Consider the following 24,365-nt stretch of genomic DNA (forward strand, 5'->3'; position numbering starts at 1 on the left):
CGTGTGCACATGTGCGGCCCATGTGCGTGTGCATTCGTGGATGTAGATGCTTCATGTGTGTCTGTGTAAGCATGCATACGTGTATCCACAGGAGGATGTGTGTATGAAGGCTTGCACGTGTGTGCCTGTGTGTGAGCGTGTAGATCTGCGTATGTGTGTGCTTGTGTGTTCACGTGTGTAGATGCACACAGAAGTCTGCACAGGTCTGTGTGTGCATGTCTATGCATGCGTCTTCATGTGTACTTCATGTGTCTGTGTATGCTCATGGGGCGAGTGCATGCATGTGTTCATGTCCACAGTGCATGTGTGCCCATGTGTCTGTGCGTGCGTGCATGCCTGTGTGTGTGTGTGTGTGTGCACGAGTTTCCAAGGCACAGCCGCACTGGCTCAGGCCGTCTCCCCAACTCACTGCCTGGGCACTGGGCTACATTTTGAGACATCATTGATTGATTTACAAGCTTGCCCTGCTCTTGCGCTCCCCTTTTGAGGAGGCAGCCAGCTCAGGGTGCCCCTCGCTGCCTGGGGGCGGGAGGACATGGGGGGCTAGGGGCCCACCCACGAGTCTTTCTGAGTGCCTCTTCTGAGCAGCAGGAGGGAGATGGCTTTGGCAGAGGAGGTGGAAGTGAGGTTTTAGGCACACAGTGTCTTGGTAGGAATCACTGAGAGAGGGGGATGGACTCCCCCATATTGAAAGCGGCTCTGCCCTGGGAGGAGAGGGGCCCAGAGAGGGGATCCAGGGATCCTGCTTCCTGCGGGCCCTTGGGGCGGGGTCGGTCCAGGGCTTCGCTGGACAGAAGGGCAGCCCTACCCAGTACCGATGGGGTCACTCAGAGGGGCTCTTTCCACCACTCAAAGGAATTGGGGTACAGGCTCAGAAGTTCAGGTGCATGTGGAAATTGAAGAGAGCTAAAGCCCCTTGTGGGGTGCATGGAGGGGGCCCTCTCCCCCAAGCTGAACTGGACTCTCCCTGCCTTCCGAGGTCCGTGTCCAGGCCTGGCTCCCCTAAACAGCCTTGCTCACTCTGGACCCCTGGCTGCCTCTGCTGCAGGAAAAGCCTGGTGCACCCATCTGCAAGGCTCCGGGAGCAGGTAATGCGGCCCACGCCCCCAGCAAATGCCTGCACAGACCACTCCACTGCATCCTCCTGAAGCCTTCCGTCACCGCCCATGTCACAGATGTAACGACTGAGGCCCAGAATCACAGGTGTGCTCTTATGTACCACAGAGGGTGAGCCTGGAGGCAAGAGGGGCGGCAACCCCCCAGTCAGGAGGGCTGTTTTTTCCAACCCAATTAATCGGCTGTGGCTGCCTGAGTGCCGTGAGGAGGATTCCGAAGCTGAGTGGAGGCTTGGGAGGAGCTCTGTGGGTACTGGAGGCATCCCCGCTGCCTGCAGAGGGTGAGGTGCCAGCCGGGGATGCTTCCTGACCTGGCCCAGATCGTGGAGAGGGAAGTGCAGGCTGAGGGAGGAGCCACCCGCTGCAGGTGCAGCTCAGTGAGAACCTGGAGCCTGGGCCTAGTCTTGGCTCGATGGAAGCCACAAGGCCAAGAACCTTTGAAGGGGTCAGCTCCACTGTCACAGCTGGCATCCCAGGCCCATCCAGGCAGACAAGATGAGCGACGGTTGAGAGGAGGAGTGTGGAGGAGGGGAGGCCACTCCGGGTGCCCCCCATGCACCCCACCAGGGCTGAGGTGCCCATGACTGGGCAGAAGCCAGGCAGCAGGTGGATCTGCTGTTGACCCTGGCCCCGGCCCCACTGTGGCTGCCCTCCACTGTGGCTGCCCTCGAGAGTGGCCCAGGTCTCCTGCACCGGCCAGGCACTCAGCTGAATTGGGTCTCACAGCCCTGCCCACAGAGGGTGCTCTGGCTGGGGCCTGGCCCCAGTGTCTTCAGAGCAGGGGACATCGGTGAGAATGTCCCCACCTTTGCTACAGAGACACCTCCCAACCTCTGTGGGGCTCTTTCCACTCCCGATCATACAAAGAAGCCCATGACATTGAATGGCTTTCAACACAAGCCTCACAAATGAAAACCGGCTTTTCAAGGGGTGATAGGTCTGGAAATGGGGAAAAAAGCAGAGTCGTCATAATTCAGACATCCTTTGGACAGGGCTCAGGTTGGTCCCTGGGGTCTTATGTCAGCCACAGGCCAGGTCTGCAGGAGGGGCCTGCTGCCTGCTCTGGCCTGTTCTGGACGTGGTGGGGGACCCTCTGGTTTGGGTTTGAACTGGGGAGGTGGTGGCCCAACCCTTCCCCGCCCTGCCACCCACTGGGATCCCTGGGGTATCACAGACCACGGCGACTGTCCGTGAGGGATGATGGGAAGAGGGACCTCTGGGGTCATTTTCAAGTACCTCCCCTGGCACCGCCCCCCTCCCCCCAGCCCTCAGGCCTGTTGGGAACCCACAGTGGTTGTGGGAAACTCAAGAAACTACTAGAGCATGTGATCTGGGCAGAGCCAATGAGAACACTCCATTGCTTGGCTGGTGATTGGCTCCAGGGTGTGCATGTGACTCAAGCCAGTCCAATCAGAGAGTGTCCTGGGACTTTGGATGGGGATGCTAACAGGCAGGGCTGACCTTCCCTCTGCTAAGTCCACCTGGGAGCTGCCCACAGGCGTCACAGGTCCTGGAGGGCAACAGCTTCAGGACACAGGGGCTCTGGGAGGCAGAGTAGAGCTGTGGAAAGGGGCCAGGCCATAGGAGACACCCGGGCCAGCCTGCACCTCCACACTTGAGAGTAATAGGAGGCTCCAATTTCCCATTGTCATATGGACCAGTTCAGCTGCATTTCTGAAAGGCTCCTGACAGATGAGGCTGAGAGATGAGGGGCAAACCCAGGCCCCCCTCTGCCCACCATCCCTGGGACGGGGCACTCATACCCGCAATGCCCCTACCCGCCCTGGTGCTCAGCCATACTCACTCAGCAGGATGAGGATGCAGATGAGGATGGCCACGATGGCACCGGTGCCCAGACCAGCCGCTGCCACCGCGCCAATGGTGGTGCAGTCCCCGTTGTCATCACATGGGCACACCTTGACTTTGATGATGGATGTGTTGGACAGGGGAGGGTTTCCAGAGTCTGTGACGATGATGGGGACGTCATACATCCCAGCCTCCAGGTACAGGATGCGCAAGCTGAGTTGGGCATAGTCACCTGGTGCAAAGCAACAGTAAACATTGAGCCAGAGCCCGGCCCTCCCTTCCAAGCAAGACGTCCAAAGGAAAAGACAAAAAGTCCGATGGCATGGAAATCTGAAATGTCTGCCTGGTTACCACACATACATACACCTGTGCTACATCATTAAGTTAAAAGACATTGGAGGTTGGGTGTGGTGGCTCATGCTTGTAATCCCAGCCCTTTGAGAGGCTGAGGTAGGCAGATCACTTGAGGTCAGGAGTTCATGACCAGCCTGGCCAACATAGCAAAACCCTGTCTCTAGTGAAAAATACAAAAATTAGCCAGGCGTGTGGTGCAAGTCTGTGATCTCAGCTACTTGGGAGCCTGAGGTGGGAGAATTGCTTGAACCTGGGAGGTGGAGGTTGCAGAGCTGAGATGGTGCCACTGCACTCCTGCCTGGGCAACAGTCTCAAAAAAAAAAAAAAAAAAAAAGACATTGGAGACAACCAAAAAGCAATTGCAACATGTAGGATGAAGAAATAATATCCTGAATATATAAAGAGTTTTACCAAATCAATAAAAAGAAACTCCCCAAAGAAAACATAGGCAAAGTCATTGAACAGACAATTCACAGAAGAAACAAAAATGGCCAATAAATATTTATAAAAAATTTCCACTGGTAATGGGGATATACAAATGGAAATAATGACTTTGGCCTAAAGGTGGCAGAATAAAATATTATTTTAAAACAATAGTGTTCAGTGTTGGTGGGGTTTGAGGAAACAGGCACTCTCCCGATGGAAGTAGACATGTCTAGAGCACATTTTCACAGTACTGCCAAAACTTGAGAATTTTGATATCCTTTTATACCAAAAATCCATATCCAAGGAAGTATTCTAAGGAAACATGTCAGTCAGGGTCCAGTCAACTGATAACCGGCACAGGAAGTTATGGATATACATGGGCAGAGCTGCAAGGATGTTCACGGCTGGGCTCATTAAAGCAGCAGGAAACTGGGAATGACTTGGTGGCCTCCTCAGGGCCAGGTGAAGAAGGCTGAGCAGCTGAAGTGTGGCCAGTGTCCCCAGCCTTGGCGGGACAGTCCTGTTGGAGGGCTGTCGCCCACCTCTGTGCTCAGTCTTCCAAGGCCAGCTGGGTCTCCCAGGGGCCTGCACCCTAGGCTAGTCTGACCCTCCCCGTGGCCTAAGGCGGGCTCACCGTTTAGGCGGGTGATGGTCCAGTTCTTCCGCACAGCTGCCGGGACAAAGGGCAGCTCGAAGACGTAGGGGCCGATGTTGGGGTCGATGTCAGCGTCGGCCGCCGTGATGTTGATGGCGTTCAGGTTGGGCTTCTCGCAGATCTGCGCCTCCTTGGGCAGCAGCTCAGGGGCATTGTCGTTGATGTCAATGAGATAGATCTGGAGGGTCCCAGTGCCGCTGGCCGGGGGTATCCCTGCAGAACAGACACAGGTCACCGCACGGGCCACTCCTGGTACTCCACGACCAACCCACAGCTCCACACAGGACACGCACACAAACAACCACATGCAACATACACAGGGACACATCTGCAGCCCCCCAGTCGGACACGGCCGGCCACCCCCCAACACAGCTGCACAGGGACTGACTCAGCCCAGCCATGGCTCCTGACCGACACCCTGCCACACGCCATGGGCAGTCACACCACTGTGTACGGCACCTCAACAGGCACGGGAGAGCACACGGCCACACCCACACCCGCAGCTACACACACGCACACAGCCACTGTGTACGGCACCTCAACAGACATGGCAGAGCACACGGCCACACCCACACCCACACCCTCAGCTGCACAGATGCAGACAGCGGGGTGCAGCATTCACGTGGAACCCTCGCCACATGCCCTCCACCAATGCATGGCTAAACTCAGAGCCACGGAGGTCACAGCCACGCACTGGGGACTCACTCCCACTGGGGAGCCAGGGAGGGGTTCTGAGGGTGCTGGGCTCTGCACTGGCCCCTGAGGGTTAGGATCCGCCCACCACATGTTGCCCCCATCTGGGACTTCTTAGGGCAAAACCTTTCCTTGCCTCCCTGAGTTTTGCCGGCCCCACCCAGCAGAGCCCCAGGGTGCTGGAAGCCCTGAGCCCACACGCATGATTGTGTGGAAGAACTGCTGCTTTTGGAAGTGTCCGTGAGAAAGGCAGGGGCGGCCGCTCCAGATGAGCTTTGATGGAAGCTCCCTCCTGGCTCGGCAGGAGGTCTCCTTGGAGGACCTGATGACCTCTGGCTTCAGCGTGGAGGGAGGTGCTCTGCTGAGCCCCCAGAGCTCCTCAGGGGCCATCCCTGTCCCTGGGGCCTTCACATGCTCAGCCCCTGCCTCAGCCCAGGCCAGCAGTGCTGGTGGATGCAGGCCAGGCTGCTGGAATCTGGGGACAGAGAGATGCCCTGTCTGCTCTCCAGGTTTGGAGGCGGCGGCAGCGGCGGTGGCATGTTCTGACTGTGGCTTTGCCCCTGATGGCAGCTCCTGACCTGACATTAACAACCACGTTTTGACTGAGGCAGGCGAAGCATGTAAAAATATATCCCACAGGATGGCTCTTTAATCTTCTGGAAGCTGCATCAAAACACATTTAAGGTGACGAAGCGCGGTGCTACCTTTGAAAACTGCTTTGAGATGTAGCTGATGGCACGGCACGTGATCGGAGAAGCACAGACAGGTTCTGTTAACCAGAGGGCTCCTGCTCCGGCCTGCACACCCAGGCTCACTCACATGGCGTCTGCCAAGTGCAATGGATGCTCCGATGTTCCAGCTACAGCCTCACAATCTCTTTCTTTCTTTCTTTTCTCCTTCCCTTCCTTCCCTTTCTTCCCTTCTTTCTTCCTTCCTTCTTTCTCTTTTTTTTGAGATGGAGTCTCACTCTATTGCCCAGGCTGGAGTTCAATGGTGCAATCTTGGCTCACTGCAACCTCCACCTCCCAGGTTCAAGTGATTCTCCTGCCTCAGCCTCCCAAATAGCTAGGATTACAGGTGTGCACCACCATGCCTGGCTAATTTTTGTATTTTTTTTAGTAAAGACGGGGCTTCACCATGTTGGCCAGGCTGGTCTTGAACTCCTGACCTCATGATCCACCTGCCTCGGCCTCTCAAAGTGCTGGGATTACAGGTGTGAGCCACTGGGCCCAGCACGGGCTCACAATCACTTTGTAATTTAACCTCAGGGCTTGAGCTGCGGCGGAGGGCCGTCAAGGGGAGACACTTCCCCTGACCAGGGCCCTCGGCTCACAGGCAGCTGCACAGCTACACGGCCCGGGCTCTGTGGACCCTGGCAGGGGAGGCAGCGATGGCTGGGGGAGGCTGGCAGGGAGGGGTCCACGTCCTATCTTCACCTGCTATGGGACGAGCATTTGCGCAATGGCTACCCTTGTTCACGAGGCTTCCTGCACAGCCATTCCAAGAACCGACCAGGCACGGCCCCACCTCGGGGCCTTTGCGCACACCGTTTCCTAACTCTATGACCCTCCTCTGCCACCCCACCTTCCCCTGCTTGCTCCTCTGGTTCCACAGCTCTTCGTCCCAAGGTCACCTCCTCAGAGCGGAGCCGCTGGTCACTGCCTCCCAGCCGCCTGTTCTGTTTTCTTCCAGCTCTTCTTGCTGCCTGAATCATCTGCGTGGCTGGTGTCTCTCCGGTCTCCCTGGAGCAGACACTGCTGAATCGTCCCCAATATCCATTTTCTGCTTCCTTTTAATAAAATAATCGGAGTCCTACATTTTGTCTGAGATCATCACTGTCCACCTAGAAGCCCCCATTTCCCAGCACCCCTTGCAGCTGGGGGTGGCTGCGTCAGTAAGTTCTGGGCTTTGTGAGCTGTGGGTGGAGGACTTTCGTGGGGCTTTCTGAAAGTCCTTAGTAGCAGGCGTGTGCCCGTGCCCTCCGTGCAAGGCCTTCTGTTTGCCAGAATGTGGCTGTGATGGCTGGAGCTCCAGCAGCCATTCTGGGCCATGCCGTGGCACAGTCAGGATGCCCCAGGTCTCGGATCTCCCCCTGGGCTGCCTGCCTCTAGCCTTCTTTGATGTGAGAGAAAAAAAGCCTCAATCGTGCTGCAGTTTCCTCCATCGGTACTCATTGACCCGGGTTCCAGCCAACACACTCGGGCTGTCAGCCACGCCACGGCAGGGCGTCGCTGTGTTCTGTCCACTGATGAGCAGCTGCAGGCACTCGGCCGGTACTCAGCAAACAGCAGGCTGGGCAGTCATCACGGCCGCAGCAAACAGGAGTCCATGCTGCCCTGAGCCGGGCCCTTCTTCAGGGCTCCGGTGACTCGGACTCGTTTGATTCTCAGGGGTACTAAGACTCCCCCGACTTGGCAGAGGAGGAAACTGAGGCACAGAGAGGTCACATCTTTTCCCACTGGTAAGCGGTGGCACTGGACTGATCTTCGGTTCCAGAATCCCTGCTCCCACCTGCCCTGCCTCCATGCCTCTGAGAGTGTGCGACCCGTGGGGGGCTCGGCCAGCTCGCGGGGTTGCTGCAGGTCCAGGAAGGGGTGGCTGCTTCTTGAGCTGCTGGCCCACGTCCCTCAGAAAGCCCCAAGTGCTCTCAAACCTCCTTCCTGCTGCCTCTGCCCAGCGCATCCTCGCCTTCCCATCCAGACTCCCGAGGTTGTCTGCTGTGCGCCTGCCCCGGGACCTTGCTGCTGCCCTCTGCACTCCCAGGGCCCTGGAGGGTCTCATGCCTCCTGTTGTGACTGAGGGCCACAGGGGTCTGTGCTGTGGGTGGTCAGAGACACGAGGGCGGCACCCCAGGGGCTGCTGACCGGTGGGGCTGGGCCTTCCCTGCAGGATGGGGTCTGTGGGAAGGGCTGCCGGCTAGAAGCATTTGAAAACTGTGGACCTGGTTCCAGTGCCTTAGTTTACAGGCAGCAAAACTGAGAGGCAGTTCAGGTTGCAGAGGGCAGCAAAGACAAGCCTGGGAAGACCAGTGCCCTGACACCCCTGGAGCCTGTGGGTGAGTGACGTTGGGGGGATGGACCAGGCACACCTGTGAGCAAGCAAGTGAATCTGGGGAGGGGGCAGAATGAATGACTGACATGGGAGTGGGTGGAGGGGGAGCATGGCCTGGGGTCCCTGAGATGACGCAGCCCTGATCACCGCTGTCTGCGCAGATGCCCCCTCAGCCCCTCTGGGTGACCCTCTGGATGCCTGCTGGCCTCTCGGCGTCTCCCTGGCCAGCACCCTCCCCCCACAGAACCCAGGACACGGGAAGGCCACTGAGACGGCTGCCTCCCTGGGGCGGTCCGCACCATTGTCAGCTGCCAGGAAGGTGGCCTCGTAGACGTTGTTTTTGGTGTAGAGGGACTCACGGTCCAGCACTGCCGCCGTGGTGATCTGGCCGTTGGTGGTGTTGATGTGCAGCCAGTTCGCTGGGTCTGACAGCTTTGAGTATCTGTGGAGACCACAAGTGCGGGCGGAGGTAAGGCTGGGGGAGGGCGGGGCTGCCCTGGATCCCAGGCCTCCTTGGCCCGGGTCGGGCAGCTGCACTGGCCACACCTCCAGGGCCAGGACCTGGGCCAGTGCCTCCGTCTCTTTGGAGCCCCCCGGACCTTGTCCTCCTCTAGGGCTTCCCCTCCACGTTGGACTGGCGCCCCCCGCCCCACAACAGGACAGGCCACGCAGCAGCTACGGGCACTGAGCTCATCCAGTAGTGGGTGGTCTCAACTCACAAGGACCCTGTGGGCAGACGCCCTCTTTGTCCCCATTGAACGGACAAGGACGCTGAGGAACAGAGAGGGCAGGAGGTTGCTGAGTCTCACGGCTATGAGAGTGTGGCCAGGATCGGGCCGGCCTGTGTCTAGACAGTGCTGAATGTGTAAGCACCGGTCACAACACTCACGATTGATCAGGGGCTGCATCTGGCTATCTGGGACTAAGGGGCTGCTGCTCCCTCCTGGAAGGATGCCTCAGGTTGGAGATGCCCCTGACCACCCATCTGGGGGAATTCTGGGCTGTGGGTTTCACGGGGCATTTCTGGACCCTTCTGTATGGAACCTGGGAAGCTGCAGGCAGGGACGAGGCATGTCCTGTGGACCCACCTCACAGCCTGCTGCACGAACCGGTCAGGGTCCACAGCTGAAAACGTGGTCAGCACGGTGCCAGCGGGCACGCCCTCCTCCAGGCGGATCAGCTTGTGGTTTGAGGGGAAGTAGGGAGCCTCGTTGATGTCCATGACGGAGATGGTCACCCCTGCCGTGGACTGGAAGGACATCTGGATCCCGCTGGCCAGGGGCGCCTGGTTGGACACCATCACTGTCAGCAGGAAGGCTCTGTTGAACTCGTAGTCGACCGCCTGGAACAGCAGACCGGGGCTGGGGTGCCTGGCACAGCTCCCGTGGGGGTGGGCATGGGGGACACGCGGGAAGGTTGGTCTCCACCCCTCCCTGAGCCACGTCCCGCTCTTCTCTGCCCTGCTTTTTAGCCAGGAGGCCCCAAAGGGTCCCATCTCCAGGCCCCTTTAACTTCTGGCTTCCTGCTGGGTGTGGCTGATGGGAGGAGAGAGGGAGGGGGTCCAGGCCTCCCAGCCCGTCTCATGCTGGGCCGAGGCAGAAGCTGGGCTCCTCCTGGGAGGCTGCAGCCCCTGCTGGGCGGCCCCTCTTCCTGGCCTGGTAACCCCATCCCTACCTTCCTCCTTTGAGCCTAGTGTGGGGAAGGCTCCTCACGTTGTTGGCCAGGGGGAGCCTCACCAGGTGCAGGGGATCAGATGGTGGCCCCCAAAAGACATGTCCACCTGGGACCTGTGAATGAGCCCTTATTTGGAAACAGGGTCTTTGTACATATAAGTTAAAGACAGAGGCCCTCATAAGAGACAGGCAGGGCTGGGTGCGGTTATGCATGCCTGTAATCCCAGGGCTTCAGGACGCTAAGGTGGGAGGATCGCTTGAGCCCAGGAGTTTGAGGCTGCGGTGCAGCCTGTGATCACACCATTGCACTCTAGCCTGGGTGACAGAGCGAGGCTCTCCAAAATTTCAAAACAGAGAGAAAGGGAGAGGGATATTTGAGACACACAGGTGCAGGGAGGAGCCATGTGGCGACAGAGGTGCAGTCTGGAGTGAGGCAGCTACAGGCCAAGAAACAGGAGAGAGGCAGGCAGTGGGTTCTCCTCTAGAACCTCCTAAGCGAGACCGTTCCTGCCAGCACCTTGATTTTATGTCTCTGACTCCCAGAGCTGGAACAGAAGACAGTTCTATTGTTGTAACCCACCTGGTTTGTGGTAATTTGTTACCGCAGCCCCAGACACAACCGTGCCAGGTCTGCAGCTCCCATCACTGCTGCACTTGGCCCCTGCATTCACACAATTCTTTGGGGCCCTTCTGGTGCACCAGGACCCTGGCTGATAAACGCTAGAGCTACAGTTCTGCGGTGATGCTGAATTATCAGAAAAGCTTCGCTCAAGCCTTTCCTACACATTTTGGGGAGGGAGGGAAGTTACATGGAAACAGCTTGGGGCCCTGAGACGTTCAATGGCAAAGCTTGCAACAGTCTCACTGGAAAAAAACACAACACAATGTGTCGCAATTGTATTAAAATATTCTGCTTAGATACGTGCAAAGTAACATATGCATAAGAGTATTCATTGTGCAGTATCTGTAGAGATAATACGCTGGAAAGGACCCAAACACCTGTCAGCAATGGTCGGCTGCAGGCCTGCAGTTCGTGTGCATGGGGAGACACTTGCAGCTGTAAAGAGGAATGAGAACAACCTCTGTGTACGGAAGAGGAGAGCTTTCCAGGATCTACCGGTGGGCAAAAAGCAACCCACAGAGCGTGCACCTTTTGTGCAAAAGAGGGAGAAAAATATGATTTGTATATGTATTTGCTCGTATTTGCAGAAAGAAACATCGTGAGGATAAACCAAAAACTAATAAAAATGATCATCATTATCAGAGGGAAGGAATGGGGTCAGGGTCACAGCTGGGAGTGTGACTTTGTGAGTTTGCCATCTATTTCTTATCATAGAGCTTTGATTTTTTTTTTTTTTTTTTTTTTTTTGATGGAGTCTTCCTCCATTGCCCAGGCTGGAGTGCAGTGGCATGATCTCAGCTCACTGCAACCTCTGCCTCCTGGGTTCAAGTGATTCTCCTGCTTCAGCCTCCCCAGTAGCTGGGATTACAGGTGCCCGCCACCATGCCTGGCTAATTTTTATATTTTTAGTAGAGACGAGGTTTCACTATGTTGGCCAGGCTGGTCTTGAACTTCTGACCTCAGGTGATCCGCCTGCCTTGGCCTCCCAAAGTGCTGGGATGACAGGCGTGGGCCACTGCGCCCTGCCCAAAATGTGCTTTTGAGGGTGATGCATTCTGACAGATTTAGGTGCGGAGGATCATGAGGTCTGGTAATTAAAAAAACGTCCTCCCGCAAAAAGTGCAGATTGCTGCACAGCAGCGTGCCCATCACTGTGAGATTTACACGACGCCACGCTTCCACACAATCACCATGACACCATGCTTCCACGCAATCATGACACGATGCTTCCACGCAATCATCATGACACCACGCTTCCACGCAATCATGACACCACGCTTCCACGCATTCATGACACCACGCTTCCACGCAATCATGACACGATGCTTCCACGCAATCATGACACGATGCTTCCACGCAATCATCATGACACCACGCTTCCACGCAATCATGACACCACGCTTCCACGCAATCATGACACGATGCTTCCATGCAATCATGACACCACACTTCCATTCAATCACCAAGACACCATGCTTCCACACAATCACTGTGACACAGTGCTTCCACACAATCACCACACCACATTTCCACACAATCACCACACTACACTTCCATGCAATCATGACACGATGCTTCCATGCAATCACCACGACACCACGCTTCCACACAATCACTGTGACACCGCACTTCCATGCAATCACCACACATTTCCACGCAATCACAACAGTGTGCTTCCACACAAACACAGTGACACAGTGCTTCCACGTAATCACCATGACACCATGCTTCCATGCAATCACCGTGACACCGCGCTTCCACACAATCATGACACGCTTCCACGCAATCACCGCGACACCGCGCTTCCACGCAATCACCGTGACACCACGCTTCCATGCAATCACCAAGACACCACGCTTCCACGCAATCACCATGACACCATGCTTCCACGCAATCATGACACGCTTCCACGCAATCATCATGACACAGCACTTCCACACAATCACGCCGGTTCCTCCTACTTCTAGGAATGCCTGGAAACCTTCATGATAAACAATGTAAGACATTTCCACTTAGAGAGGAACTTATCTGCTGGAGGAATCAATCAGCTTTCCCCAAGAAGCATGAGGGCACCATGCCCTGGCCACTGATGTGAGGTCTCCATGTTTCCCCGCCTCGTGAGCCGCCTGCAGGCAGACAGGCCAGGCACTGTCCACAGTGGAGCGGAGAAGGCCAGTTTGTGGCTTTGGAGCTTCATAAGCTGAGGGCCACAAGTGAGAAAGGAAGGAACCTGGGGTGTTCCACCCACAAGGTGCTGTTGCTCTGAACCCCACTCCCCATGCTTGGGGCCAGCAGTGAAGCACCTGAGGCTGAATAGATCCAACCTTGCCCCATCTCCGGGGCCACCACAGCCTCTCAGCATCTGATTTTTCCAAGCAGGAACAACCACATAATCTGGTATGTCACACTCAGGACTTTTCGGCACTGCTACTGAATAAGATATTTCAGTACAAAAAGAAGAAATTTAAAAATCACATCAATAAGGCCAGGTGCGGTGGCTCATGCCTGTAATCCCAACACTTTGGAAAGCTGAGGCAGGAGGATTGCTTGAGCCCAGGAGTTTGAGAGCAGCCTGGTCAACATAGTGAGATGCCGTCTCTACAAAAAAAATAGACATTAGTTGGGCGTGGTGGCACACACCTGTCGTCCCAGCTACCCAGGAGGCTGAAGTGGGAAGACTGCTTGAGCCTAGGAGGTCAAGGCTGCAGTGAGCAGTGATCGTACCACTGCACTTCAGCCAGGGCAACAGAGTAAGACCTTGTCTCAAAAAATAAAATTGCCTAAATAATCGTATTGGATGAGCATGGAAGGAAAACAGACGGTGGCTCCTGGAAGCCCATGACTGCCTCCAGGAGGGTCTGCAGGGAGTGGCAGAGATCACAGTTCTGGTCCTGGGTCCCCGCTGTCCCTGCACTGCCCCTGGGGGTGACATGCAATCACTGCGATACCACGCTTCCACGCAATCACCGTGACACCATGCTTAGGTGAGCCCTTATCCTCCCCAGGGGTGGTCTCCTTGTCCATCTGAAGGAAGGGGTGGTCCCTGAAAGCCTTCCTGAGTCCTGAGTGAGATGCCTCATGGCTCCCTGATGCATGCTGTCACTTCTCACTGCATTGGTGCACGACCCCCACCCTGACTCTGCCACCCCTGGGGCAGGGGCTGTGCCCTGTACCTCTGCCTCCCCGGCGTCCAGCACAGCGCCAGTGTGGGTCTTCTGTGCCCCATAGGTGCCTGGGGGATATAGGGGGTGGGCACCCCCTTGTTCACCACCACTGCCCGGGCCCATCTCGGGGTTGTATGCCGCCACACAGGGGCCTCGCACCTGCAGCTGTCACCCTGCAGAACCTTCCACAGCCCAAGCTGACTGCAAGCCTGAAGGGATGCCCGAACCAGAATAACCCAGCACCCTCCTCTGAAAGGTTCTACCAGGGGTCTCAGGTTCCCCCAGGTCTGGCCTTGGTCCCTCTGTCTCTGGACTCCAGATGCCTCCAAGCTCCCAGCACCTGCCTGTACCCACATCGTGTTGGGGTCCCCCCCAGAGCTGACCATGCCAACGCCTGCAGCTGCTCCCCCAGGCCCTCCAGGAGTTGGCTGGGACGGGGCCACTCATGTGGCTAGACCGTTTCATCACATCGTGGTAGCGCTATGAACAAGCCCCAGAGGGAAGTGGTCCTTCTCCCATATTTATTGGCTCATGTTCCCGGGGACATGGAATAACGCTGCATGTCATGCGTTAAAAAATCGTGTCACCAGTCTGAGCATGGAGGTCTTCCAGAAAGACAATTATGGCCAATAAAAGCTCACAGGAAGATAAAATAAAACACATTTGTAATGGAGAAATCAATAGGTAATTTGCTCCAGCAGCTTCGATTAGGGTGGCTGGATATACTCGCCGAGGCTTAGCATGGCTGCCGCCCACACGTGGCCATGACCCTTCACTCAGAGGTGAGCAGCAGCTCCAGCACCAGCTGGGCGGAGTGGGTGGGGCCAGGTGGGGACACACCAGGACGTCTGCCCTGCTCCCCTCCGATGGGAGGCTCAGGAGCTGCCATTCAAAGTCTCACTCTGTGCCCCTGTCTTGGGGAGGAGTTGCCTGAACTGACCCCATCACTGACCTGCTCTCTCCGGAATTCCCACCTGCCCTCCCCGGAATTCCTGCCGCCTGTGAGCCTCCCACAGGAAGGCCACCTCTGTTGCTGCCCAGAGGGGAAGTGGCAGAGGCCGGTTCTTGGCTTTTTAGCTTTAAAACTGAGGGCCATGGGTAAGACGAGAAAGAACCTGGGATGAGCCTGGGCTTGGGCCTTGCTCCTTCGAGATTTCACAGCTGGATGTGCTGGGCCCTGAGGAGGGTGTGATGGTAGCAGATGGTATTTGGGTTTGGGGACCTGAGAGTGGACAAGCTGTGTGCCCACCTCAGGCAGAGCCTGGGAGGTGGCAAGGTTCATTCCTCATCCCCGGCTGGTATGGCTAGGGAGATGGAATTGGGAGTGTGGGGCAGGACAGATCTGGATGACCTGCCCGAGATGCCTGTGGACTTCTTTTGACAGTGGCCGAGCTGGATCCCAGAAGTGAAGGATGATGCAGCCAGGATTTGGGTGACTGATGGCTGAGAACAGAGGTGACCAGCCACCTCTGACAGTTGCCCAGGAGTGCTCTCCTCCCCTGCACAGGGCACTGCATCAGCCCAGAGCATAGACACAACTGTGTGAAAACGGAGGCAGAAGAGATGCCAGTCTACCACTTACCACCACCTGGGGGGACCTGGCTAGAAACAGAAGCTAAGTCAGTTTAGAGAAGGAAAGAGCACACTGCTGCATTGCTGGATTTGGGGCTTCCAGTGTGTACCTGACATAAAATATTTCAGTGATTCCTCCTCACCATCCCCTCTGCAGACTATAAACTACTGGAGGTTGGGAGCAGTGACCTGGTCAGGTCTGCAGTGTACATATATGATATGGTGCCTGCTCTTCTGAGGGACTCAGGGGACCCTTCATGGAATTAAAGTAACCTTCATATTCCGGGGAACTAAGCAGGGAGAATGATCAGGAGCCTCTCCCCAGCTCGGGACAGCAGTGACAATGATGGCAATGAGGAGGATGATGATGATGATAACGATAATGGTTATGACGACGACAACAGCTAATACCATTGATTCAGTCCTTATCTTGTGCCAGGCACGGTGCCAAATCTTTTATATTCAGGGTCTATTTCAATGTGAGTCATAAGCCTCTGGGCATAGGCCCCACAATTTGCCTCATTTTATGTTTGAGGTAACTGAGGCACAGAGAGATTAAGTGGCTGGTCCATGCCAGGGGGTAAGTGAGCAAACAGCTAGCATGGGAATCTAAGAACAGATGCCCTCAAGATACTGGACATGTCCTGTGGGCTGGGTCATGGGGTCCCTGCACTGGCCTTCTACCTCCCGCACCACCCGCCACTCCCCAACCCCTCCCCCTCCACCCCACTCCCCTGCTCGGAAAGAGAATGCCTGAAAAGACGACGTCTCTACCAAAGAATGCACACCCCACTCCCCTGCTCTGAAAGAGAATGCCTGAAAAGACGACGTCTCTACCAAAGAACGCAAAACCACTTTTGGAAGTGTTTTCTAAGGTGAAGCATCCCCAGACTAAATACGCACCTTAAACACACCCTAAATTGAAACTTCAGAGAAAAGCACTATATGGAGTAAGAACAAAAATGAAAGAAGAAAGAAAAAGTGTAGTTCTCCTGTTGAATTCTACCTAGGACACAATGATCCATAACTCTTTGGGGACGGTGTGGCTGTGAGTCTGTGCTCTCAGCTCCTCAAATTTTAAAATTTATTTGAAAATTGACATGCAGTAAGAGTCACTCTCAGGAATGTTAACAAGTGTATGGAAGCACGGCCAGCCCCACGGCCAAGGTGCAGGAGAGTCCCGTCTCCTCCATGCTTCTCTCGTGCTGTGCCTTTGCAGTCCCTTCCTCTCCACCCACCAGCAAAGCATTGAAGGGTTTTCTGTCCCCACAGTTTTGTCTTTTCCGGGACATTCTGCAGATGGGGGCATGCAACAGGCCACCTTTTGGTTCTGACTCATCTCCCTTAGTGTGATGCATTGGAGACCCATCGTGTGTCACATGGATCTCCCGTTTGTTCCTTTTGACGGCTGAGCAGCTTCCCATTATAGGACTCTTGGACTTACAGCTGGGGAGAGGCATCATGGGGTCTCAGGGCCCCTGGGGACCATCAGCTGGGCCAGAGTTTCATGCTGCCTCAGGAGGCCTTGGACCCCTCCTCAAGCCTCCGTGTCCCCTCATCATGGCACTAGGAAGGTTTCAGGCTGGTCAGACGGTACCATCTGGCCTTGTCAGGATGCCCTGTAAGAGGACTGGTTTCTGAGCAGACACAGCCCAGCCAGCCCTCAGCCCCGGCTTCAAACCTGTGGAACGTTGTCCTGAACACACACAGATGGCTTGGCTCAGTCAGATAGGCAGGGCCAGCAAGGAACCTGGACGGTTAACAGATGGCTTTATGGCAGAGGTAGCAGGTTCCAGCCCCAGCTTGTAGAGTCCCCACTGTGTGATCCTGCGTTTGGGCCCCCAGTTATGCCATCTGTGAAACGGGACAAGAATAGCACCTCCTTGGTGGGCGTGAGGACCAAGTGAGATGGGGGTGAGGATGGCACACCTGGTATCGGTACCCAGTGTCACTGTAGCTGATCACATCGGGGCCTGGCCTGAGGCTCCCTGGCAGTTTCAGGGTGCTGGAGATCTGGGGAAGTGCAAAAATAGGGACAGCGCTAGTTCTCTGGGTCATGAAGACCTGAGCCAGCTGCAGCCCTTCTTGGCCTTCCGCTGGCCTGGAGGGCCCCTTCCCTCCAGGCATGTGCAGCAGGTGGTGCTGTAGGAACTTGGTTTGCTCCTCCTTGTGCCCAGTGGGGAAGACGGCTGCTGTGAAAAGGCAAAATGCACCCCAAGCCCCAAATCTGAAAATCTGCAGATTTTCACATCTGGGTTTCAGCTGGTGGGTGCCAGCCCGCCTGTGGGTGTGGAGTGGCAGCACCTTTCTAGTTTCTGTGGCCCTGGTTGGAGATGCGGGGTACTATGCAGGGGCTATGTTTGTTCCCCTGAGCATGGCTGGTCTCCAAGCCTCCCAAGCCTGAGGGATGGGGCCTGCAAGATCTGAGTCGATTCCAGGGTTATTCTGCCGAGGCTGAGCCCGCACCGATCTCTGTCAATTCCAGGGTTATTCTGCCGACGCTGAGCCTGCACTGATCTCTGTCAATTCCAGGGTTATTCTGCTGAGGCTGAGCCCACATCGATCTCTGTCAATTCCAGAGTTATTCTGCTGAGGCTGAGCCCGCACCGATCTCTGTCAGTTCCAGGGTTATTCCGCCGAGGCTGAGCCCGCACCGATCTCTGTCAATTCCAGGGTTATTCTGCTGAGGCTGAGCCCACATCGATCTCTGTCAATTCCAGAGTTATTCTGCTGAGGCTGAGCCCGCACCGATCTCTGTCAGTTCCAGGGTTATTCCGCCGAGGCTGAGCCCGCACCGATCTGCATTGATTCCAGGGTTATTCTGCTGAGGCTGAGCCCACATCGATCTCTGTCAATTCCAGAGTTATTCTGCTGAGGCTGAGCCCGCACCGATCTCTGTCAGTTCCAGGGTTATTCCGCCGAGGCTGAGCCCGCACCGATCTGCATTGATTCCAGGGTTATTCTGCTGAGGCTGAGCCCACATCGATCTCTGTCAATTCCAGAGTTATTCTGCTGAGGCTGAGCCCGCACCGATCTCTGTCAATTCCAGAGTTATTCCGCTGAGGCTGAGCCTGCACCGATCTCTGTCAGTTCCAGGGTTATTCCGCCGAGGCTGAGCCCGCACCGATCTGCATTGATTCCAGGGTTATTCCGCTGAGGTTGAGCCCGCCCCAATCTCAGTCGATTCCAGGGTTATTCCACCGAGGCTGAGCCTGCACCAATCTCCATCGATTCCAGGGTTATTCTGCTGAGGCTGAGCCCGCACCGATCTTAGTTGATTCCAGGGTTATTCTGCCGAGGCTGAGCCCGCACCCAGGAAGAAGAGGCGCAAGTCCCAGTGGGATCTGTGTCCTGTGCTTTTCCCAAAGAGGATTTTGAGGACTTCAATATTTAAAGAGGAAAGAGTAGACAGGAGGGGAAGGAGGAAAGGATAAAAAAGCGGGGGCTGGGTAGGCAATGAGGCAGTGGCTACATCCTTGTGAGGCTCTGCCCAGCGCTCAGCGGATCCCCATCTCACAGAAGCCGGGGTAGGTGTATGAAGCCCCAGCTACCTGTGTGGCCACAGAAGGGAGGCAGCACTGTGAGACTTAGTCCCCACGCTCCACTTCCCTTTGGCATAGTGGGTTTGGGGTCCTGAGGTTTTATCTTCCTTTCACAGGCCCCTCAATGGCCTCAGTGCCACTGACGTTGACTGGCTGTGGGGGACAGGAGGCACAGGCGACGGGGAGATTTTAGCCGTGAACGTGGCTCGTAGGCAGCGCTCATCAACCTCCTGAGAACCAGCATTCTGCAGACATGCTTCGGGAAACCGCACTCTCACCATGTAGACAGAGGCCTGACAAGGAGGCGGTGGAGCTGGGCAGGAGACCCCAGTGGCTAGGGGAGGGGACGTGGCACAAACTCAGCAGAGGGTGGCCCGCTGCCAAGCTGTCACATGGCAGAAGGTCAGTGAATGTGCCCAGCCATGACCACCTGGCTGCCATCAGCACCTCCTCTGCTGCCTCACCTACGCCCAGCCTTCCTGCTGTGGGGAGATGGCTGCGAAGCAGCTGAGCCCTGGAGGAGTTGCTCTCCCAGCAGCCTTCTCAGGAGCATCACCAGCTGGAGGAAGAACCTGAAGGGGATGATTCTCCATCTCAGGAATCAGTTCCTGGGGCGGCGACGCCCAGGCACTCCTGGGACACTCAGTCCATGCCCCATAGACTCGTCTGTGCTGTACGCTTGGAACCAGCGGCTCCTCTCCGAAGAACAGAAGAGGGCTCCATGGGCCTGCCAAGGGACTCCGTGGGCCTGATGAGGGCCTGGCCCAGTGCCACGAGGCCCATGCAGTCCCAGGACACTGGCACTTCCCTGAAGTTGGCTGTGCTCTTCCACTTTCCGTGGCTGTGATGCTCTGCACAGAGAGGGCCAGGCAGGCCCATGACGGCTGAGGCCACCAGCCCCTGGGCTGGGCAGGAAGCCACCTTCCTTGGAGTCCTTAGGGGTCAGGCTTTCCCCACCACATTGAGCCAACCTTCTTCCTTGGTTCTGGCCCTTTCTGATCTAAGTTTGGCTGATGAAGGTGGCGGGGCTGTATGTGATCCAGCTGCAGAAGTGGCCCTCCAGGGGCAGGGGATGTGAGACAGGTGCTGATCTCCTGGGGCCGGGGGCTGTCCTTTGTGCTCCCTATGAAGGCCACAGAATCCGAGCTGTGGGAGTCAGAGATACCTCCTTGGAATCACAAGCAGGAGACAGGCCGAGGCTCGCTGCTCACAGGGGAAGGCCCCAGCCAGCTCTGGGCTCACGGTTCACTCCTCTTCTCTGCCTGCATGTCACATCCAGTCTCCATCACCTTCCCGTGAGCAACGTTGCCAGCAAAGCAGCTGACGATTCACCTTGTGGGTTTCTAGAGGCCAGAGCTAGAACGTTAGCTCGAGGTCAAATGCACCCAGAGAAAAGGAGAAAGGGTTTGCATCCTTCCTCACCATGCCCAGTCCCTGCGCACACAGATCTGACTTTGCCACTGGGGGCGTGACTGTGCTAATGCCTCACTCTGAAAATTCATAATTAGAGGGGAAGTGAAATGTGTATTTTGCCTCTTCTCCAAGAACTATCTTTCAAGGTGAAAAAATAGCCTCTCTTGAAGAAGAAAGCTTATGCAGAGTTAGGGCTGGAATGCTGTGACATGTTAATTTACTTTCAAACATATCAGCCAAAATAAAAAGATTTAGTAAATGTAGCACAATGTTAATTAAATCTAGGTGATGGGTATACGGAAGTTCATTTTACTATTATTTCTGCTTGTCTGCATGTTTGAATATTTCATAAAATAAAAATGATGAAGAATTTATAAGATTTTTCAGGAGAACTGGTCTTCACTAGCTTGCTTAGAAAAGGGGTTATTCAGAAAAGGAAAAAGATGACTTTGGGGTGTTGAGAAAAGACACAGATCCTGGAGAAAGCCTATTTTCTTCCCCTGTGATCTCCTAACATCTAGCTCCCCTCTTCCTTAGGAGAAGTTTGGGATATGTGCCCGTAATTAGGTTATGCAGTGTCTTCTCTGGCTAAGAATGGCCATGTGACTAAACTCTGCCGAATAAGATGTGAACAGGTGTTCTGGGAAGGTCCCTTAATAAAGGAGGGGTGAGCCATTCTTCCCCCTTTTTGATTTCCTACCACCTGTAAAAGTCTTGTAATGGCCGGTTCTCTAGCAGCCATTTTGGACCACGAGGGGCCCTAGAAGCTGAAAGGCGCGCACAGCAGAGCAGAGGATAGAAGCAGCCAGGGTTTCTGTTGATTGTGCAGCTGTGACATCGGCCCCAACTGCCCACCTCAGACTCCTCTCACGTGAGAGAATGCAACTCTCGAGTATTTAAACTTCCGTGGTTAAGTCTCTGCTCCGGGCCGCTGAAGTAAGTTCTAAACGATCCAACTCAAAATGAAACTTGCCTTTCCTTATGCTTCGGCAGATCCTATCCAGCTTTAAGCTCATCCTACTTTTCCTTACACTTTGGCAGATCCTGTCCAGCTTTAAGCTCACCTTGCTTTTCCTTACGCTTTGGCAGATCCTATCCAGCTTTAAGCTCACCGTTCTGTCACCCTGCCCCCCCTTTTCTCTAAAAATGCCCAATGTGCTCTTGCTCTTTTCTTCTTAGTCTTATTCAAAATGGTTTTGGGACAATAGCTGCCAAACTTCTTCACACTCAGTTGTAAATGATCGCTAAGTGTTATGATATAATTCCCAATCTGCCCTTCTAGGGGAATATGAATTATGAGTGTAGAAAAAGAGTTAGGTTAGAAGACTGAATCACTACTACTATAATGATAGGCCTTTATAAGTAAATTTGAAAATTTAGATTAAATGGACAGTTTTCTAGAAAAACATATCTGACCAAAACCATCAAAGAAATTGAACCTGTAGTTACAAACCGATCTCTCTCCAAAACAAAAAGAAGCACAACCCAAAAGACAAAATCTACAGTTACTCAATGGCTTCACAGCACAGTGTGACCAAACATTCAGGGGACAGATTATTACAGCATCACATGACCCGTCTCTGGGTCAGAAAAAGACTCTTGAGATTAGTCTGTAACCTTGATAACAAAACCCAGATGAGGATGCTATAGGCCTAAATCACCCAGAAAAGTACATGAAAAACTTCAAATATCAGCAAAACAAATTCTTCAATGTGTTACAAAATATTACCTCACTACTCAGTGGGATCTATCTCAGGAATGCAAAGATGGTTTAACATTAGGAATTCTAATAATGAAATTCGCCCATTACTAGATTAGGGGGTGGGAGCGAATATATACACATTGAAAAGGGAATGGGAGGGTATTTTTGGGGGGTCTGCCAAGCCCCTGAAGGTCACATGACAGGTCCTTGTGAAGGTTGTGTCTGCCTCCAGCAGGTTGGGTTACCTGCCTCTGCCCTTGGATATTAAGGGGGGCACTAACTTTACACCGAGTATCACTCCTGTTTGACTGGTCCTAGGGAGCGTGCAGGTGGCAGAACTTGGGGTGCCTGGCAGGGTGTGAGAAGAGTTCTCACCTTCACCACAGTGACCATGCCCTCGTTGGTGACGGGGTCTGTGCGGACGCTGAAGTGCCCCGAGGGATCCCCACTGATGATACGGTAAACGGCATTCCAGTTTGGAGAGTGGGGCTGATCTCGGTCCATCACCGTGAGGTTTGCGACCACGGTCTCCACGCGGTTTTCAGGGACCTCCCCTGCAAACTGCAAAATGGAAGGAAAGAATGTTACAAACCCCTGTTAAGTGTAAATATGCACAGAGAAGTGCACATAGCGTATGTGCGGCTCAATGAATGTTCACAAACAGAACACACCATGTCAGCCCAGCTCAATGAATGTTCACAAACAGAACACACCGTGTAAGCCATGCCCAGATCAGGAATCAGAGAAGACAGGCTGCTCAGGGGTGCACAGGAGTGCGCGCCTAGTAGCACGGCTGCTGGGGCCCCACTGAAGCAGGTGTGCAGACCTGCCCGGCAGGTGCGTCAGCCCCGTGGCCATGGCAGAGGGCCACTGATGGAGCGGCTTCAACAATGGGCACTTCTTTTCATTCCCAGTCCACACCCCAGACCCCTTCCAGGTCCCAAAGTTTCCACCTGTACTGGTTCAATGGTGGCCCCAAAGATATGGCCACATCTCAATCCTTGGAGCTGGAAATGCCACCTTGTAGTAAGAAGAGGCGCTGGAGGTAAGGATTCTGAGCTGGGGAGATTTTTCTCGATTATCCAGGTGGGAGCTAAATGCTACCACATGCATCTTCAGAAGAGGGAGGCAGAGGGGATTTCACAAAGAAGAGAAGATGCAGACACATTCAGAGGGGGAGGCCATGGGAGATGGGGGCACAGACTGGAGTGATGCCACCACAAGCCCAGGAACACCAGAGTGGCCGCAGAACCCGGAAGAGGCAGGAAGGGTTCTCCCTGGAGTCTTTAGAGGGAGCAAGACCCTGGTGATTTCAGACTGACAGAATAAATTCCTGTTGTTTCAAGCCCCCAGTTTGTGGCCATTTGTTGCGGGAACCTCGTAAGCTCAAGCTGACTTCTGGCGTCACAGATGAGTTGACCTGGGTTTGTTCTTTACATGGGCAGAACCTTCCAGCACTTGTGTCTGGCTTCTGCTGGGCACTGTGGCTCTGGGATTCCTTCGCGTTGCTGCATGCAGCTGAGATGGCTGAGCAGCGCTCTCTGATGTGACGGTGCTGTGATCAGGCACCCTTCCTCCCAGGACGGGCGCTGGAGCGTCAGGACAGGGCTGCCGTGCACATCTGCAGGCAGCTCTGCTCCCCTTCCACCGGGAGTGTCCCCGGGTGGGAAGCCCCTGTGTCCTGGCGTGGGGCACTGTTAGGGGCTGAATGTTGTGTCCTGGAATTTCTGTGTGGAAGCCCTAAACCCCCAAGGTCTCAGAGTGTGACTGTATTTGGAGATGGGACCTTTAAAGAGGTAACTAAGTTAAAAAGAGGTCGTTATGGTGTCTGGGGAATTACCCAGGCCACCTTCACACCTGCCCTCAGCCAGGAGTCACGGAGGAGCCCTCGGGTGCAGCGAAGAGAAACTTGCACTGGGGTGACCTGAACCCAGGAGCCTGACCTTCCAGGGCTGCAGGTGGCTGGGCCCGTCAGGGCTGGGCTCTGTCCTTCCCCGGCCTCCCATGGTCAGGACCCTGCAGCTCGGCCTGGCCCTCTGGTTGCCTGAGAAGCACAGCTGTCCCTTTGGTAAGAAAGAGTCTTCCCGGAGTACCCCTCCCCAGCTGACTTGTGCTGACACTCCGTTGGCCAGGGCGATGTCCCGCAGCCACCACAAGCCCAAAGAAGGGAGCCTTGTGAGGTGGGAAAGGGAGAAGGGGTGGGAAACTGGCGTTGGGCGGCCAGTAGACCGCGTCTGCCACAGGCAGGTCCTGCAAGGACAGAGAAGCACGCAGAGGCCCCGAGGTGGCGGTTCTGTGCCCAGAGTCTCAGAGCCAGTGTGGGAGGAGGCTGTGAGATGGTGCAGATTCACCCGACCCACCCGCACCCCTTCAGCGTGCATCTGTCATGAGCGTTGAGGCCCCGTTAGACCAGTGGACAAAGATGTCAGGTGAACAGGGTCCGGGGACATACAGATGGCGACTGTCCCTGCTGGCCCAAGGCCTGGGCTCTCATCAGTGAATGAAGGAATGAGTGATAGCCTTCATATAAATGCACAAAAATGAAATACGCTGGTCCCCTTTCCCAGGCAGGAGCTG

The 24,365-nt window shown here is 55.1% G+C and overlaps 1 protein-coding gene across 1 annotated transcript in view; it reads right to left on the minus strand.

Moving 5' to 3' along the window:
* CDH4 (cadherin 4) overlaps positions 1-24,365 on the minus strand; it is a 675,895-nt gene that overhangs the window by 8,017 nt on the left and 643,513 nt on the right. The window contains exons 9-13 of the mRNA XM_055265685.2: positions 22,164-22,349; positions 9,189-9,442; positions 8,400-8,542; positions 4,336-4,569; positions 2,920-3,153 (exon numbers count right to left, since the gene is read on the minus strand). Of these exons, the coding sequence (XP_055121660.2) occupies positions 2,920-3,153; positions 4,336-4,569; positions 8,400-8,542; positions 9,189-9,442; positions 22,164-22,349 (1,051 nt within the window). The remainder of the gene's footprint in view (positions 1-2,919; positions 3,154-4,335; positions 4,570-8,399; positions 8,543-9,188; positions 9,443-22,163; positions 22,350-24,365) is intronic.

Source organism: Symphalangus syndactylus, chromosome 24, assembly GCF_028878055.3.
Source record: "Symphalangus syndactylus isolate Jambi chromosome 24, NHGRI_mSymSyn1-v2.1_pri, whole genome shotgun sequence".
Lineage (NCBI taxonomy): Eukaryota > Metazoa > Chordata > Mammalia > Primates > Hylobatidae > Symphalangus > Symphalangus syndactylus.